At 45.8% G+C, this 17,500-nt stretch overlaps 1 protein-coding gene across 1 annotated transcript in view; it reads right to left on the bottom strand.

The window, feature by feature from the left end:
* shank2a (SH3 and multiple ankyrin repeat domains 2a) overlaps positions 1–17,500 on the bottom strand; it is a gene marked incomplete at its 5' end in the record, with an annotated part of 85,787 nt that overhangs the window by 47,075 nt on the left and 21,212 nt on the right. Inside the window, 4 exons of the mRNA XM_079825284.1 lie at positions 3,180–3,293; positions 3,379–3,518; positions 7,824–8,068; positions 13,852–14,075. Of these exons, the coding sequence (XP_079681410.1) occupies positions 3,180–3,293; positions 3,379–3,518; positions 7,824–8,068; positions 13,852–14,075 (723 nt within the window). The remainder of the gene's footprint in view (positions 1–3,179; positions 3,294–3,378; positions 3,519–7,823; positions 8,069–13,851; positions 14,076–17,500) is intronic.

Genomic DNA, 17,500 nt, shown 5'->3' on the forward strand with positions numbered 1-17,500 from the left:
CACACACACCAGATCATATGTTCAACTCCACACATGCCAGATCACATGTTCAACTCCACACACACCAGATCACATGTTCAACTCCACACACACCAGATCACATGTTCAACTACACACACACCAGATCACATGTTCAACTCCACACACACCAGATCACATGTTCAACTCAAAACACACCAGATCACATGTTCAACTCCACACACACCAGATCACATGTTCAACTCCACACACACCATATCACATGTTCAGCTCCACAAACATCAGATCACATGTTCAACTCCACACACACCAGATCACATGTTCAACTCCACACACACCAGATCACATGTTCAACTCCACACACACCAGATCACATGTTTAACTCCACACACACCAGATCGCATGTTCAACTCCACACACGCCAGATCATATGTTCAACTCCACACACACCAGATCACATGTTCAACTCCACACACGCCGGATCACATGTTCAACTCCACACACGCCAGATCACATGTTCAACTCCACACACACCAGATCCCGTTCAACTCCACACACACCAGATCACATGTTCAACTCCACACACACCAGATCACATGTTCAACTCCACACACACCAGATCAAAGGCTTGTTCGACTTCACCCAGCGATGCGCAGACCGATCGGCGGCTGACTTGAAGCAGTGCATGCCGGTTAGAAATTTTGTCCGACTTGAGGCAGCGCCGACGCCACGTGACAGTGACGTATGTCAACAAAGTGCCGCGAGAGCGATTCGAGAGCAGCCGGCGATTACAGCCGGTGCAGTTTCTCCAAAGCAGCTGCTCGAGGCTGCAGGGGCTCTGATGACGACACAGCCGTTCCACGATTGGCCAGATTCACCGCATGACAGCGATCACGTGTGTTTCGTGTTTATTCTAAAACCTTCAGCTCCACTAATGCGCACAAATCTGTTTTTTACAACAGTAAAACCTCCTTTCATGTAGTCGCGATGTTATATTGTCATGTTTATCAAAATATAACTGATTAAAAACATAGACCCCACTTCATTGATAGTGTAGGCTTATATGTTGAACTTTATTCTTGTAAAAACACACGCTGTATTAAGCAGTGCATAAAGTATTACATGACAATAATGTCTCTGAAACATCTGTGTATTGCCAAATATTGCATTTATTTCACTTCAGCTGTTAAAGTGTGCAAACACAGCGCGAGCGTCACCGCGGGAAGCAGAAAGTGTCCGACTTCACGTCTGTGTTTGCAGCTCCTCCCCGCCTTCACGCGGCTACTCTCGCCGATCAGTTGCATCCAGCCGCAGCCGATGTCGAACACACCTATAATGTTCAACTCCACACACACCAGATCACATGATCAACTCCATACACACCAGATCACATGTTCAACTCCACACACACCAGATCACATGTTTAACTCTCCACACACACAAGATCACATGTTCAACTCAACACACACACCAGATCACATGTTCAACTCCACACACACCAGATCACATGTTCAACTCCACACACACCAGATCACATGTTCAACTCCACACACACCAGATCACATGTTCAACTCCACACACACCATATCACATGTTCAGCTCCACAAACATCAGATCACATGTTCAACTCCACACACACCAGATCACATGTTCAACTCCACACAAACCAGATCACATGTTCAACTCCACACACACCAGATCACATGTTTAACTCCACACACACCAGATCGCATGTTCAACTCCACACACGCCAGATCACATGTTCAACTCCACACACACCAGATCACATGTTCAACTCCACACACGCCGGATCACATGTTCAACTCCACACACGCCAGATCACATGTTCAACTCCACACACACCAGATCACATTCAACTCCACACACACCAGATCACATGTTCAACTCCACACACACCAGATCACATGTTCAACTCCACACACACCAGATCAAATGTTCAACTCCACACACACCAGATCACATGATCAACTCCATACACACCAGATCACATGTTCAACTCCACACACACCAGATCACATGTTTAACTCTCCACACACACAAGATCACATGTTCAACTCAACACACACACCAGATCACATGTTCAACTCCACACACACCAGATCACGTTCAACTCCACACACACCAGATCACATGTTCAACTCCACACACACCAGATCACATGTTCAACTCCACACACACCAGATCACATGTTCAACTCCACACACACCAGATCACATGTTCAACTACACACACACCAGATCACATGTTCAACTCCACACACACCAGATCACATGTTCAACTCCACACACACCAGATCACATTTTCAGCTATAAACACACCAGATCACATGTTCAACTCCACACACACCAGATCACATGTTCAACTCCACACACACCAGATCACGTTCAACTCCACACACACCAGATCACATGTTCAACTCCACACACACCAGATCACATGTTCAACTCCACACACACCAGATCACATGTTCAACTCCACACACTCCAGATCACATGATCAACTCCATACACACCAGATCACATGTTCAACTCCACACACACCAGATCACATGTTTAACTCTCCACACACACAAGATCACATGTTCAACTCCACACACACACCAGATCACATGTTCAACTACACACACACCAGATCACATGTTCAACTCCACACACACCAGATCACATGTTCAACTCCACACACACACCAGATCACATGTTCAACTCCACACACACCAGATCACATGTTCAACTCCACACACACCAGATCACATGTTCAACTACACACACACCAGATCACATGTTCAACTCCACACACACCAGATCACATGTTCAACTCCACACACACCAGATCACATTTTCAGCTATAAACACACCAGATCACATGTTCAACTCCACACACACCAGATCACATGTTCAACTCCACACACACCAGATCACATTTTTTCACTTTAGTAATAACCTGCTGAGTGTCTTCTTTAAAACAAGACCAAACTCTATAGGTCTATATTCCAAAGCATTCTTGAATTACAGCCCTTTAAGTTTGGATAGTGCATTTTCATGACTATTCTCAAAAAGGGGGGTGACAGTTAAGGGGTTAAACTTACAGAACTCAATGTACACTTATCGATTTATCAAATGCTTTTAACTTTACAGATGAGGAATAAAAGGGCAGAAGCGATTCATCCTGATGGGACTTACTGGGTCTCTCTTTGTCAGGTTTGGCAGGAATCTCCTCCAAACACCTGGCAGGGAACCAGCCCACCTGACCTCTACAGTTGCCTTCCCAGTATCCTCCTTCCCCAACACTGAGAACTGCACAGAGAGAGACGGGACAGCTCCCGATGAGGAGCGATGCAGAACCTACAGCTCCAGTTCTCAGATGTTTGAGCGCACTGACCTCTGACCCGCTCGTTCTTGTGGAGGCTGATCTCTCCGCCGGCCTGAGGTAGGTATGAGCGAACCGCCACGAAATGCCGTCCGGGAACGGCGCTGTAGAGCTTCCTCCGGCCGCTCTGGACACACGCTCGGCCATTAGCACTGCGGGAGCAAAGAGTGAACAACTTTACATTTGTTAAAAGTGCATTGGGTTGGTCATCTTGAAGGATCTGTTGCATTAAGCGATGGCTGATTACGTTGTTTTAAATCCTTGTTAAACTAAAACTGTGTGTTGGTCATGATTAATACAGACATCAATACATACACTATATTGACAAAAGTGTTGAGCCGCCCCTTCACACACACATGAGCTTCCCATTCTTCATCCGTAGGGTTTAATCTGGAGTCTCAGCTCTAACAGCTTCAGCTCTTCTTTCCTCAAGGTTTAGGAGTGTGTTTATGGGGATTCTTCATTTGTGATGTTGGACGAGAAGGCCTGGCTCTCAGTCTCCGCTCTAATTCATCCCAAAGCTGTTCTATCGGGTTGAGGTCAGGACTCCAGTTCCTCCACACCAAACTCCTCATCCATGTCTTTATGGAGACGCTTTGAGCACTGGAGCAGTCATGCTGGGACAGGAAGGGGCCGTCCCCAAACTGGGCCCACAAAGTTGGGAGCATGAAATTGTCCAAAATATCTTGGTGAAGCATTAAAGGATTAGTTCACTTTTAAATAAACTTTTGCTGATAATTTACTTACCCCCATGTCATCCAAGATGTCCATGTCTTTCTTTCTTCAGTCGAAAAGAAATTAAGGTTTTGGATGAAAACAGTCCAAGGTTTTTCTCCATATAAAGGACTTCAATGGGACCCAAACGGTTCAAGGTCCAAATGACAGTTTCAGTTTAGCTTCAAAGGGCTTTAAACTATACCAGACGACGAATAAGGGTCTTATCTAGCGAAATGATCAGTTTCTGCGAGAAATCGAGCAGTATTTATGCTATTATTTTACCTCTTATCAGACGAACATGTGATCATCTCTGAGCTCAGCCATAACTTCCTAGCCTGGATACCAGCCGAACTTAGCCCCGCCCACAACATTTTTACTCGGGCAGTTCGGTCTGGACTTGATCGGTAGAGAAGTAATTATGCCCGAACAGAAACTGTTTGGACCAATGAAATTGTCAGGGCGGGCTTTAGACGATGATGGACAGATGAACAGTAGCGTAATCATCTACGTCATCAAAGGCGCTTGGGTTGAATTTGTTCTAATCCTAAACGGAGAACTTGTTCGTATAAGCGTTCACCTTTACTATTTCTCTCAGAAATGATGATGGTGTTGGTAAGTACTCTGTGTATCCTTAAATTCTTTTTTTACAACACCGGCAAAGATCGTTTACACTCATCTTTTTCTTCTAACGTTAGGCTACTTATTCCAGCATGCGTGCAGGTACAGGGTTGCCAAGTTTTTACAACAAAACCCGCCCAATTGCTAACGTTCCTCAAAACTAGCCAAAAACAAGCCCAATAGCTTTCCAGGGGGGGTTCTCCGGGAAAAAGGGCATTTGGGGTGTAAAATATGTGTTATTTCGGCAGGGCTGGCAGCTAAAAATCGCATTCCTGGGTCTGTATATCCCATAATTGGGGTCGCTTCAACCCACGGACTTGGCAACACTGTGTGCAGTTGAGTTCTGTTGACATTTGACAACTAACGTTAGGCGTCGCTCCGTTGCTCTGATTGGTTGTAGGTCTATCCAATTGAGATCTTTCCTGGTTCGGTTGAAACACGCCCCATAATCACAGCCCAACAGAGCAGCATCAGACTCATATTCTGACTAGAATTGAGTATGACGACGTCAGGCTAATAACTTCGGCTAAGTGAGGTCAAAATAAAAGTGTGGTCATAGATGTATCGATCGTAGATACCTCATTCTATTGATCCGTACAAGCGCTAATGAGGCATCTATGTATACATCTATGACCACGCTCTATTTTGACCTCACTTAGCGGAAGTTATGGCGGAGCTCAGAGATGATCACGTTCGTCTGATAAGAGGTAAAATAATAGCATAAATACTGCTCGGTTTTTCTTGCAGAAACTGATGGTTTGGCTAGATAAGACCCTTATTCATCATCTGGTATCGTTTAAAGCTGCACTGAAGCTGTCCTTAGGACCTTGACCCGTTTGGAGCCCATTGAAGTCCATTGTATGGAGAAAAACCCTGGACTGTTTTCATCCAAAACCTTCATTTCTTTTCGACTGCAGAAAGAAAGACATGGACATCTTGGATGACATGGGGGTGAGTAAATTATCAGCAAAAGTTTATTTAAAAGTGAACTAATCCTTTAAGAGTTCCTTTCACTGGAACTAACCCCTGAAAAACAACCCCACCCCTTAATCCCCCCTCCACCAAACTTTACCCTTGGCACAATGCAGTCAGGCAAGTCCCGTTCACCTGGCAACCGCCAAACCCAGATTCGTCCATGGGATTGTCAGACAGAGAAGCGTGATTGGTCACTCAGAGAACACGTCTCCACTGCTCTAGAGTCCAGTGGCGGCGCGCTTTACCCCACTGCATCCCACGCTTTGCATTGCACTTGGTGCTGTAAGGCTTGGATGAGCTGCTCGGCCATGGAAACCCATTCCGTGAAGCTCTACACACTGTTCTTGAGCTCATCTGAAGGACACAGACGTTTGGAGGTCTGGAGCTCTTGACTTGTCTTGAAAGTTGGCCACTTCTGTGACCCTCAGCATGCGCTGACCCCGCTCTGTGACCCTCAGCATGAGCTGACCCCGCTCTGTGACCCTCAGCATGTGCTGACCCCGCTCTGTGACCCTCAGAATGTGCTGACCCCGCTCTGTGACCCTCAGCATGCGCTGACCCCGCTCTGTGACCCTCAGCATGTGCTGACCCCGCTCTGTGACCCTCAGCATGTGCTGACCCCGCTCTGTGGCCCTCAGCATGTGCTGACCCCGCTCTGTGACCCTCAGCATGTGCTGACCCCGCTCTGTGACCCTCAGCATGCGCTGACCCCGCTCTGTGGCCCTCAGCATGTGCTGACCCCGCTCTGTGACCCTCAGCATGAGCTGACCCCGCTCTGTGGCCCTCAGCATGTGCTGACCCCGCTCTGTGACCCTCAGCATGAGCTGACCCCGCTCTGTGACCCTCAGCATGTGCTGACCCCGCTCTGTGACCCTCAGCATGAGCTGACCCCGCTCTGTGACCCTCAGCATGTGCTGACCCCGCTCTGTGGCCCTCAGCATGTGCTGACCCCGCTCTGTGACCCTCAGCATGAGCTGACCCCGCTCTGTGACCCTCAGCATGTGCTGACCCCGCTCTGTGACCCTCAGCATGCGCTGACCCCGCTCTGTGACCCTCAGCATGCGCTGACCCCGCTCTGTGACCCTCAGCATGTGCTGACCCCGCTCTGTGACCCTCAGCATGTGCTGACCCCGCTCTGTGACCCTCAGCATGTGCTGACCCCGCTCTGTGGCTAAGTTGCTGTTGTTCCCAATCGCTTCCACTTTGTTCTAATCCCACTAACAGTTGAGCGTGGAATATTTAGTGTAATATTTGGTCTTATTGCACAGGTTTCCACCGATCACGGCCCCACGCTTGAGTTCTCTGAGCTCCTGAGAGTGGCCCATTCTCTCACTAATGTGTGTAGAAGCGAACACACACACACACACACACACACACACACACACACACACACACACACACACACACACACACACACACACACACACACACACACACACACACACACACTCTTGAGAGCGGCCCATTCTCTCACTAATGTGTGTAGAAGCGAACACACACACACACACACACACACACACACACACTCCTGAGAGCGGCCCATTCTCTCACTAATGTGTGTAGAAGCGAACACACACACACACACACACACACACACACACACACACACACACACACACACACACACACACACACACACACACACACACACACACACACACACACACACACACACACACACTCCTGAGAGCGGCCCATTCTCTCACTAATGTGTGTAGAAGCGAACACACACACACACACACACACACACACTCCTGAGAGCGGCCCATTCTCTCACTAATGTGTGTAGAAGCGAACACACACACACACACACACACACACACACACTCCTGAGAGCGGCCCATTCTCTCACTAATGTGTGTAGAAGCGAACACACACACACACACACACACACACACTCCTGAGAGCGGCCCATTCTCTCACTAATGTGTGTAGAAGCGAACACACACACACACACACACACACACACACACTCCTGAGAGCGGCCCATTCTCTCACTAATGTGTGTAGAAGCGTCCGCAGGCCTAGAGCTGGAGTTACACACCTGTGCCCATGAAGGGGTTCAACACCTGAACTGCGGCACAATACCTTTGGCGATATAGTGTGTGTGACGGGAAGCTGTTTGTGTTTGGTTCAGTCTAGCCTACCATTTCTGTTGAGTGCCATGCTCGTCCTCGAGGCTGACGGAGAGCGAGCGGCTGCTCGGGGCGTTCCTGCCACTGCGGCCCATCACCATCTTCATGCGAGCGCTCGGGTCCCTGGGGGTCTTCACCGGGGACAGACTGAGGGCCGCTCGCTGCTCAGGGCTCATGGCTCTGGCCGGCAGACTGTTGTCACTGTTGGAGCGCAGCAGCAGCCGAGAAACAGAAAGACTGTTTTTCTGCAGGAGCCGCTGTCTGGAGAACGACGGGCCATCGTGGAACGGCACTGACACACACACACACACACACACACACACACACACACACACAGGTCAAAAGACAGTGTGGATATTAGGACAAAAGATGCAGTTAAGATAAGAAGCACAAGGCAAGAATCAGGCGGATGGAACAGAGCTGATGTAGAGAGTTACATCATGTTTCAGATGTAAAAGGGTTATTTAACCACTCACATTTGAAAGTAAATCATTAAATATGAACAACCTTCCCTCAAAAGATGATTTAGTACTGTGCAGATCTTAAACAATGCTAAGATGTGAGACTCTTAACACATTTAAACAATTATATTCTCAATAAATTATGACAATGTACACTCACCTAAAGGATTATTAGGAACACACACTAATACTGTGTTTGACCCCCTTTGGCCTTCAGAACTGCCTTAATTCTACGCTGCATTGACTCAACAAGCTGCTGAAAGCATTCTTTAGAAATGTTGGCCCATATTGATAGGAGAGCATCTGCAGTTGATGGAGATTTGTGGGATGCACATCCAGGGCACGAAGCTCCCGTTCCACCACATCCCAAAGATGCTCTATTGGGTTGAGATCTGGTGACTGTGGGGCCATTTTAGTCCAGTGAACTCATTGTCATGTTCAAGAAACCAGTTTGAAATGATTGGAGCTTTGTGACGGTGCATTATCCTGCTGGAAGTAGCCATCAGAGGATGGGGACATGGTGCTCATAAAGGGATGGACATGGGCAGAAACAATGCTCAGGTAGGCCGTGGCATTTAAACCATGCCCAATTGGCACTAAAGGCCTAAAGTGTACCAAGAAAACATCCCCCACACCATTACACCACCACCACCAGCCTGCACAGTGGTAACAAGGCATGATGGATCCATGTTCTCATTCTGTTTACGCCAAATTCTGACTCTACCATCTGAATGTCTCAACAGAAATCCAGACTCATCAGACCAGGCAACATTTTTCCAGTCTTCAACTGTCCAATTTTGGTGAGCTGGTGCAAATTGTCGCCTCTTTTTCCTATTTGTAGTGGAGATGAGTGGTACCCGGTGGGGTCTTCTGCTGTTGTAGCCCATCCGCCTCAAGGTTGTGTGTGTTGTGGCTTCACAAATGCTTTGCTGCAGACCTCGGTTGTAACGAGTGGTTATTTCAGTCAAAGTTGCTCTTCTATCAGCTTGAATCAGTCGGCCCATTCTCCTCTGACCTCTAGCATCAACAAGGCATTTTCTCCCACAGGACTGCCGCACACTGGATGCTTTTCCCTTTTCACACCATTCTTTGTAAACCCTAGAAATGGTTGTGCGTGAAAATCCCAGTAACTGAGCAGATTGTGAAATACTCAGACCGGCCCGTCTGGCACCAACAACCATGCCACGCTCAAAATGGCTTAAATCTCCTTTCTTTCCCATTCCGACATTCAGTGTGGAGTTCAGGAGATTGACCAGGACCACACCCCTAAATGCATTGAAGACACTGCCATGTGATTGGTTGATTAGATAATTGCATTAATGAGAAATGTAACAGGTGTTCCTTATAATCCTTTAGGTGAGTGTATGTTTAAAACTTTTTTTATGCAAGTTATACAAGATTCATCTCATTTAAAAAAGTCAGTTTAATGTTTTTTAAGATCAAATGACTTAAAGGTCCCATGGCATGAAATTTTCATTTTATGAGGTATTTCAACATTAATATGAGTTCCCCTAGCCTGAATATTGTCCCCAAGTGGATAGAAATGTTGATCGGTGTAAACCCGAGTTCTGGCTGTCTTTCTCTGCCTTTGAGAAAATGACAGGCCAGACTAGCCAATCCTGAAGTCTCCTGGTTTGACGTCCAAGCAGGAACGGTTCCCTCCCTTTCCTCCGCCCAGAGAATCTGGCACATCCATGCAAGCGCGAGAGATCATTAACGTTACTTGTGAACGAGTGAAAGCTGGCAGTTTCTCAGTGTTTGGATGTACAAATGAAAACAGAAGTCTTTCTTCAGTTCCTTCTGATCTGTGATCAGTGATTTCTTATGTGAAGCTAATTATTTATTATTCGTGCACACACGGCGGCTTCTCTCTCTCCCGACAGAACGGTGTTTTCGTGTTTTCTATCTTGTGAGTCAGTGTTTTTGTACGTCCTCGTCGCGTCTATCTGTTCTTAAATGTGCATACAGTCGTTTCTGCTCAACATCAGCAGAGTAGTCTGTACTACTAGACTGTACAGCAGCATCTTTAGAGATAAACCTCACACACGCCGAAGCTCGGCCTTCAACATCCCCGACCCCCAGTACTGCATCTGGCCCACAGCGGAGGCACCATACGCGGCGCGAGATTAAGCAGACGGGGGTAAGCGTGAGGGTATCTGGGCTAGGCTAGCCAGCTATCCCCACAATAAACTGGATTACATTCGATTACTGCTGTTGTGTCTTTGTTTGCGCTGTGTAAGTTACTCAATGCGCGTCACTGACGCTTTTCATATAATTGGAACATATCTAGAAATACTGCTTTAATCAACACTTACTAACTCGTTCATCTCGACAGCTGTAATGCTGACATGTGTTACAAAGTTGGTAATAATGATGAAGACGGACTCGGCGTGACTGGGACTCGTGTTTATTCAGAACTCTCAGATACAAACACAATAAACTCGCGCTGACTGACAGCGCTCTCACAACTCAGTAGTTACTATAAATAACTTTGTTAGCAATCGCTCCGTCTCCGTGATGTCCGGTTCGCGAACGAATCATTCTTTTGAATCGGTTCTTTTGAATCGGTTCTTTTTAGTGAACCGAACCAGTTCACCAAATCGGACTGAATCGTTCTAAACGGTTCGCGTCTCGAGTCAGCGCTGATCCATAATTTACTAAAGTTACTAACTTTCTGACATGAGTGACAGCCCCTCCGACTAGAAATAAACTAATAACCTGAAGTATATGCTGTAACTATAACAGTTCACTGAACTGAGACTGACAGAACTGATGTGAAGTGAACTCAGGTCCATCCGTCTCTCTGGCAGCAGCTCGTGCGTCGTAGACCTAATTAAACCACGCCCCCTCCGCTCATTTAAAATGCAAAGATGTCAGCCAATCACAACAGTGGGCGTTTTTACTGAAGTCTCACAGCAGACACGCCTCTTGAAGCAGGGCATTCAGCCACAGGGCAAACAGCAGTATAGAAAAAATGCCTTTTATTTCTAAATTATGACATTTTATGATGTAAAAATCATACTAACAATATAAGTACACCTCAGGAAACACTATAAAATAATAGAAAAATGCCATGCCATGGGACCTTTAAACATCCAAGTTTGTACTTAAATCTAAGGCAGAAACTTTTTTTTACAGGTTTTTTATTTATTTAAAAAATGTACTACTAGTGGATTATATTGTTTCATTGTTGGTTATAATGGATTATAGTTCCCATATATATGGGAACTATAATCCATTATAACCAATAATGAAACAATATATATATGGGAACTATAATCCATTTGTCATGATCCTTGGGCTGATCTGTCCGTTCTTCCCCTGTCTCTGTCGTGTGTTTGTGTTTGTTGGGAGCACATGGGTTCGATTTGACAGTTCACCATGTGCTTTGCTGTCATTGTGGTGTCTCACCCCTTTGTTATTCCATTCATTACCTCGTTATTGTTTCACTCCTTCCCCCTGTTCTGTATCAATTAAGATCCTTTAGTCTCCCATTTAATCCCCTCTCGTGTGCTGTCTTGTGCCAGATTGTTTGTTCTGTGAAAATGATTGCTCTAGCACCATTGTGTTGCGTTCTATCGTGTTGGATTTAAGCCCCTTTGTCTTGGGTTTGGCCATGTTGTGTTGGACTATTTGGCAGTTTTGTTTAGTGATGGGCAGACCGAGGCTTCGTGAAGCACTGAAACAGTTGAAGCAAATGTGCCATATTGTTTCGAAGTTCACGAATCAATCCGACACCCGTCTCTCCGGCGACATCTAGTGGTCACTTGCATGTTCTGATCTGAAATATCCACTTTGAAGCTTCATTTAGCCATAGTCACGTGACATGGGTGTTTCGAATCACAGTTCAGAGCAGTGTTTCAACACATCTGTGCTTCGGGATCTCGACAAAACGCCGAAACATCAATTTCGCATCAGCTACCCCTAGTTTTGTTTTCATCTTTTCGTTTTTGTTTTCTCTTCTTCCCCTCCCGATTTCTCCATGCGGTTTGGCTGCACTAGACATGTCTTGTTCTGGCTCGTCGGCCGTTGTCTTCATTTCCGGAGAACGCTACCCCGGATGTTCTTCAGAAATTGTTCCTTTCTGGATTATTGAATTCCTGTCTGGATTATTGACAGCCTTTTGTATTGCCTTTTGAGTTATTATTTTGTGCCTGCAGTCTGTGATCTGATCTGACAAAACGATCTGGCCAATTATGGATTCAGCGGGCACAGATCCCCTCCGATCAGCAGTCACTCTGCAGGGCATCCTTTTGGGCCAGCTTGCCTCCCATTTAACTTCAGCTAGCAGAGCAGATGCCACTGCCAGCCTCTCTTCTCTCCGTCAAGAGCAAGAACCTCATGCTAACAGCCCGCTGCCCTATGATGGAAACCCTAACTCCTGTCAAGCGTTTTTGTCTCAATGCTCTCTGGTTTTTGCCTTGAAGCCTCAGCTGGCACAGCTATGTCAAGGAGGACATTCCGTGACAGAGTTTGCTATCAAATAAATCAAATTTAAGACATTTAAGACCCTGCGCTCTCCGTTGTGCTGTTCTTTGAAACGACAGAGGACAACTCTGGGTAATTTTTCTATAAACCATCAGGAAACAGCAGCGAGAAGAACATACGCAACAATTTTTATTTTAGTAAACTTGACCAAAACCACACTATTAAAAGCCTTAAACAAGCCTTCAGATGGCACTGATGCCCCGGGAATACAGAGATAACGCCTCGCTAGAGCGGCCAGCCTCGGGAAGCTCCTTCATTTGCGTTCCACCAGTCAGGAGCTTGAACTACTGCTGTATTTTTATCGAAATGGTCCCACACAGTAAGCTTTTCTATTACTTCATTTTGCGAGATATATCTGGTTTGTGGTTGCACATGTCGACGAGCTCCATGAGTGAACAAATAACGCTATACAGCATATTTTTCTTAACCATGCATCAAAAAAAACAAAACAAAAAAGCGTTAAAAACATTTAAACCATTTAATTGATAGTATTAATCGGTCAAAGTTCTTACTTTCGGTTAACGGTTAAATGGTCAATAGCATCCCTACACTGCTGTGGACGTTGTTTACTTCATTAATGTGTTTACTGTGATAATGGACTGAGGATGGGAGTAGGATTTAGGATTCGGTATTCGGTTTCGGATTCGTACAAATCTTAACCAGTGGATTCGGTATTCGGCCGAACCCCAAAAATCTGGATTCGGTGCATCCCTAGTTCCGTGCTGGACTGAATGAAGAGATACAAGATGAGATTGCCACCCATGATGTCCCATACAGCTTCGATGATCTTGTTGACTTGGCTCTCTGTGCGGAGAGTCGTCTTTGCCTCCAGTGCCAGCGTTTGGCTATTTGCTTCCCTTGGAGGGTAGGAGAGCTTACTAGTGACCCCACTCCTGTGTTACCCTCACTTACGTCACTGAACCTGAGCCCATGCAATTGGGACGTCTGCGTCTCACTCTTCAGCAGAAACAAGAACGACTTACTCTGGGCTTATGCTTCTAATGTGGAAGGGCCGGGCACTTCGCCAACAAGTGTCCGTTAAAAGCCAGGGCCCATCAGTAGCTAGGGAGATTCTGGTTGGCACTTTTGACCTTATTTCCTCCTCCATGTCCCGCACCCTTCTTGGACTCTGGGGCCGGTGGACCGTGGTATGGCGGAGCAGTAGGGACTTCATGGACCGTGGTATGGCGGAGCAGTGGGGTATTCCTGCCACCCCCCTTTCCAGTCCCATCTCCGTTTGCTCCCTCTGCGATTCTCCTATCCCCACCATCACTCACATCACCACCCCTGTAAGTCTTGTTATCAATGGCAATCACTGTGAGATCACAGAGCTATACCTTCAGCATTCCCCAAGTGCTCCAGTGGTCCTGAAGTCCTCCAGTGGGGACATTCGTACAGGCTAGTCTGTCATCCAGAAGTTCGGAGATCGCCAGTGATTCTGGTGGCTATCCATGGCCCAGGATGTCAGGCAGTTTGTGTTGGCCTGCTTGTTTGCGCCCAGAACAAGAGTTCTAACCAGTCACTCTTCACCCTCTGCCCATCCCTTCCCACCCCTGGTCACACATATCCCTTGACTTCATCACTGGTCTTCCGCCATTAAGGGGTAACACTGTAGTTTTGACAGTGGTGGACCACTTTTCCAAAGTGGCCCATTTCATTCCCCTTCTCAAATTGCACTCAGCCATGGAGACTGCTCAAGTGGCGGTTAATCACGTCTTCCGGTTTCATGGTCTTCCGGTAGATGTGGTCTCTGATAGGGGCCCACAGTTTGTCTCCCGGTTCTGGAAAGAGTTCTGTCGGCAGATCAGGGCCTCTAAGAGTCAAGTCAAGTCAGCTTTATTTATATAGTGCTTTTACCAATGCAGATTGTGTCAGAGCAGCTTCACAGTGTTAAACAGGAAAATAACGCAACAGAATTTTATTCAGCCGTATAGCCATTCCGGAGAAAATGGTGATGTCATCAGTTCATTTAAATTATCATACAGTGACAGTGTGGGCTTTAGATCAGTAATTAGATCAGTAATTTTAGTGTCCCCAACCGAGCAAGCCAAGCCAGAGAGCGACCGTGGCAAGTAACCAAAACTCCATCAGGTGACCTGATGGAGAAAAAAAAACCTTGGGAGAAACCAGGCTCAGTTCTCCTCTGGCCAATTAACAAACAGCGTAAGATTATTATTCTGGCAACTTTACAGGTCAGAGGTCATAATAGATCGGAATATTCGAAAGATTGGAGGCAGCACGCCGGAGACGGGTTTATTGAGGATGATGTGTTGATTAAATAATTATTAAATCAAGCATACAGCGTTAGTTCAGGTAGGCCACGTAGTCAAGCTCCGCTATCAGCTGATTGGGAAATTCTAACTCCGCCCCTTTCAGCTGATCTTATTCAGCTGATCCTATGCACTCAATTGGCTTCTCTCAAACAGGGCGCCTTACTTAAGCATAGCTTCACTTCAATCTGCCTGCTTGGACGCTTCAGCTGCACGCTGCTTTGCAACCCACCTCCTCCCCAGCTCCTCCTTAAACTGCTTAACTTAATCAATGTCATTCTGTTGTCATTGAGGCATTCTCTGTTCTAAATGGGGGATTTGCTCTGCCCTCCCAGTTTAAAATGGGAGGTGTCCCCAGAATCTGCTGCTGTTTTGGCTTTTCATGGAGCTCATGAAAAGGATGGGGAATTTAGAACAGAGCCATACCGCCAAATGTAAATCTTTGCAAAAAATGCAATAAAAAGTTGACTAAATGTTTGTCTATGGTGTCTTTGCCTTAAGTGGACCTTTCTGAAATAGATATATCTAAACTAGAACATCTAGGCACAGGAACAGTTTCTTCCCACAGGCCATTTCCCTCTTGAACAGTTAAAATACCAAGGCATATGCCTGTAAGTGCAATACTCTTGACTGTTTAGTGCAATATCTTCTAAACTCAGGAGATATTTATATTTATTCATACTACTCACATACTGTAAATATGTTTATAATCTGTAAATGTTTATTCGGACTAAACGTAACTGTGACCTAATATTTTTTGAATGCTATTTTCATATTTTTATTCTTAGAATTATTGTATTACTATGTTCTTGTTGTGTTTGTATTGTATATGTTCACTGGAAGCTTCAGCACCAAGAAAAATTCCTTGTGTGTGCAAGCACACTTGGCAATAAAGCTCTTTCTGATTCTGATTCTGATAATCGGAATATCGGAGTCATCACGCCGGAGACAGGTTTATTGAGGATGCCGTGTCGATGAAGCAATTATTAAAGTGCAATATCTGAAAGATCGGAGGCAACACACCGGAGACGGGTTAATTGAGGATCACATATCAATGTAACAATTATTAATTTGTAATATTCGAACAATCGGAGTCATCATGCCGGAGACGGGTTTATTGAGGATGCCGTGTCGATGAGGCAGTTTCAGGGGGAGGATAATTGAGAGTCTGTCATCAGGTTTTCATCCTCAGACCAATGGGAAGTCTGAGCAAGCAAACCAAGATCTGAAACAAGCTCTCCGCTGCCTGACATCCCAGAATCCGAGCTCTTGGAACAGTTATCCTGGACTGAGTCCGCCCACAGCTCTATTCCGTCTGCCTTAGCCTTCGTCCGCCAGTGTCTTCGCACCTGGAGCGGCTGAGGAGGCCTTGCCATCCCCTACATATGGTCAGAAGGTATGGCTGTCTACCAAGGCCTCTACCTCTCCGGGTGGCCTCTCGGAAGTTAGTCCCAGGTTCATTGGGCCATACCTGATCCCCAAGGTGTTGAGTCCGGTGGCGGTAAGGCTTAAGTTACCTCCTACACTTGGTCGGGTACACTCGGTCTTCCATGTTTCTCAGGATAAGCCTGTTTCTCTTTCTCACCTTAACCCACCCGTCTCCATCTAGTGGATGGTTTTCCAGGTTTTTTCTTTGGTCAGAAGGTTGCTGGATGTCAGACGTCGAGGTTGGGGCTTTAAGTATCTTGTGGACTGGGAAGTATACAGTCCGGAGGAGTTGGATTCCGGCTCGGGATATTCTGGACCGGTCGCTGATCGAGAACTTCTTCCGGGCGATCCTAGGGGACGGGGTACTGTCATGACCCTGATGTTTTTGAAAGAAGTCTCTTCTGCTCACCAAGGCTGATCATAACTCCAGTAAACAGTGTAATATTCCTCCAGTGTAGATCAGCTGTTCTCTATGTGAACATACAGTAAAGTGTAATTTATTCCTGTGATCAAATCATCATTACTCCAGTCTTCAGTGTCACATGACCCTTCACTAATCATTCTCATATGAGGATCTGATGCTCAACACACACTTATGATTATTATCAGTGTTGAAAAGAATGAAATCAATTTAATAAGTTTTTGCTGAATAAAAAAACAAATTTTCTTAAAAAAAAAATGTTACTGGCCCCAACATTTTGAACGGTAGTACAAGTGGATATAACGCATGTCATACATCATCATAAGTTAAGGTAATATAATGTATTATACTGTAACTGTTACAATTATTCATGAGATAATGTTTTTTGCATGCATTATAATGTCTTAATGATAAAACGTATAATCCATTATAAATACCGGCTTCATAGATGTCACACATTCATAAAGTGAACCATTTGCTGATTGTTTACAGTAAGTAACTCCCATAATTATGAGGCATAGGACAATGTGGATACAAACGTCTATAGATATGATGATATGGGGAAAAACATTACACTAACAAAAATGATAACAATACAATAAACGGTTATGTATGTTCACA

The sequence above is a fragment of the Gobio gobio genome (assembly GCF_949357685.1).
Source record: "Gobio gobio genome assembly, chromosome: 9".
Classification (NCBI taxonomy): domain Eukaryota; kingdom Metazoa; phylum Chordata; class Actinopteri; order Cypriniformes; family Gobionidae; genus Gobio; species Gobio gobio.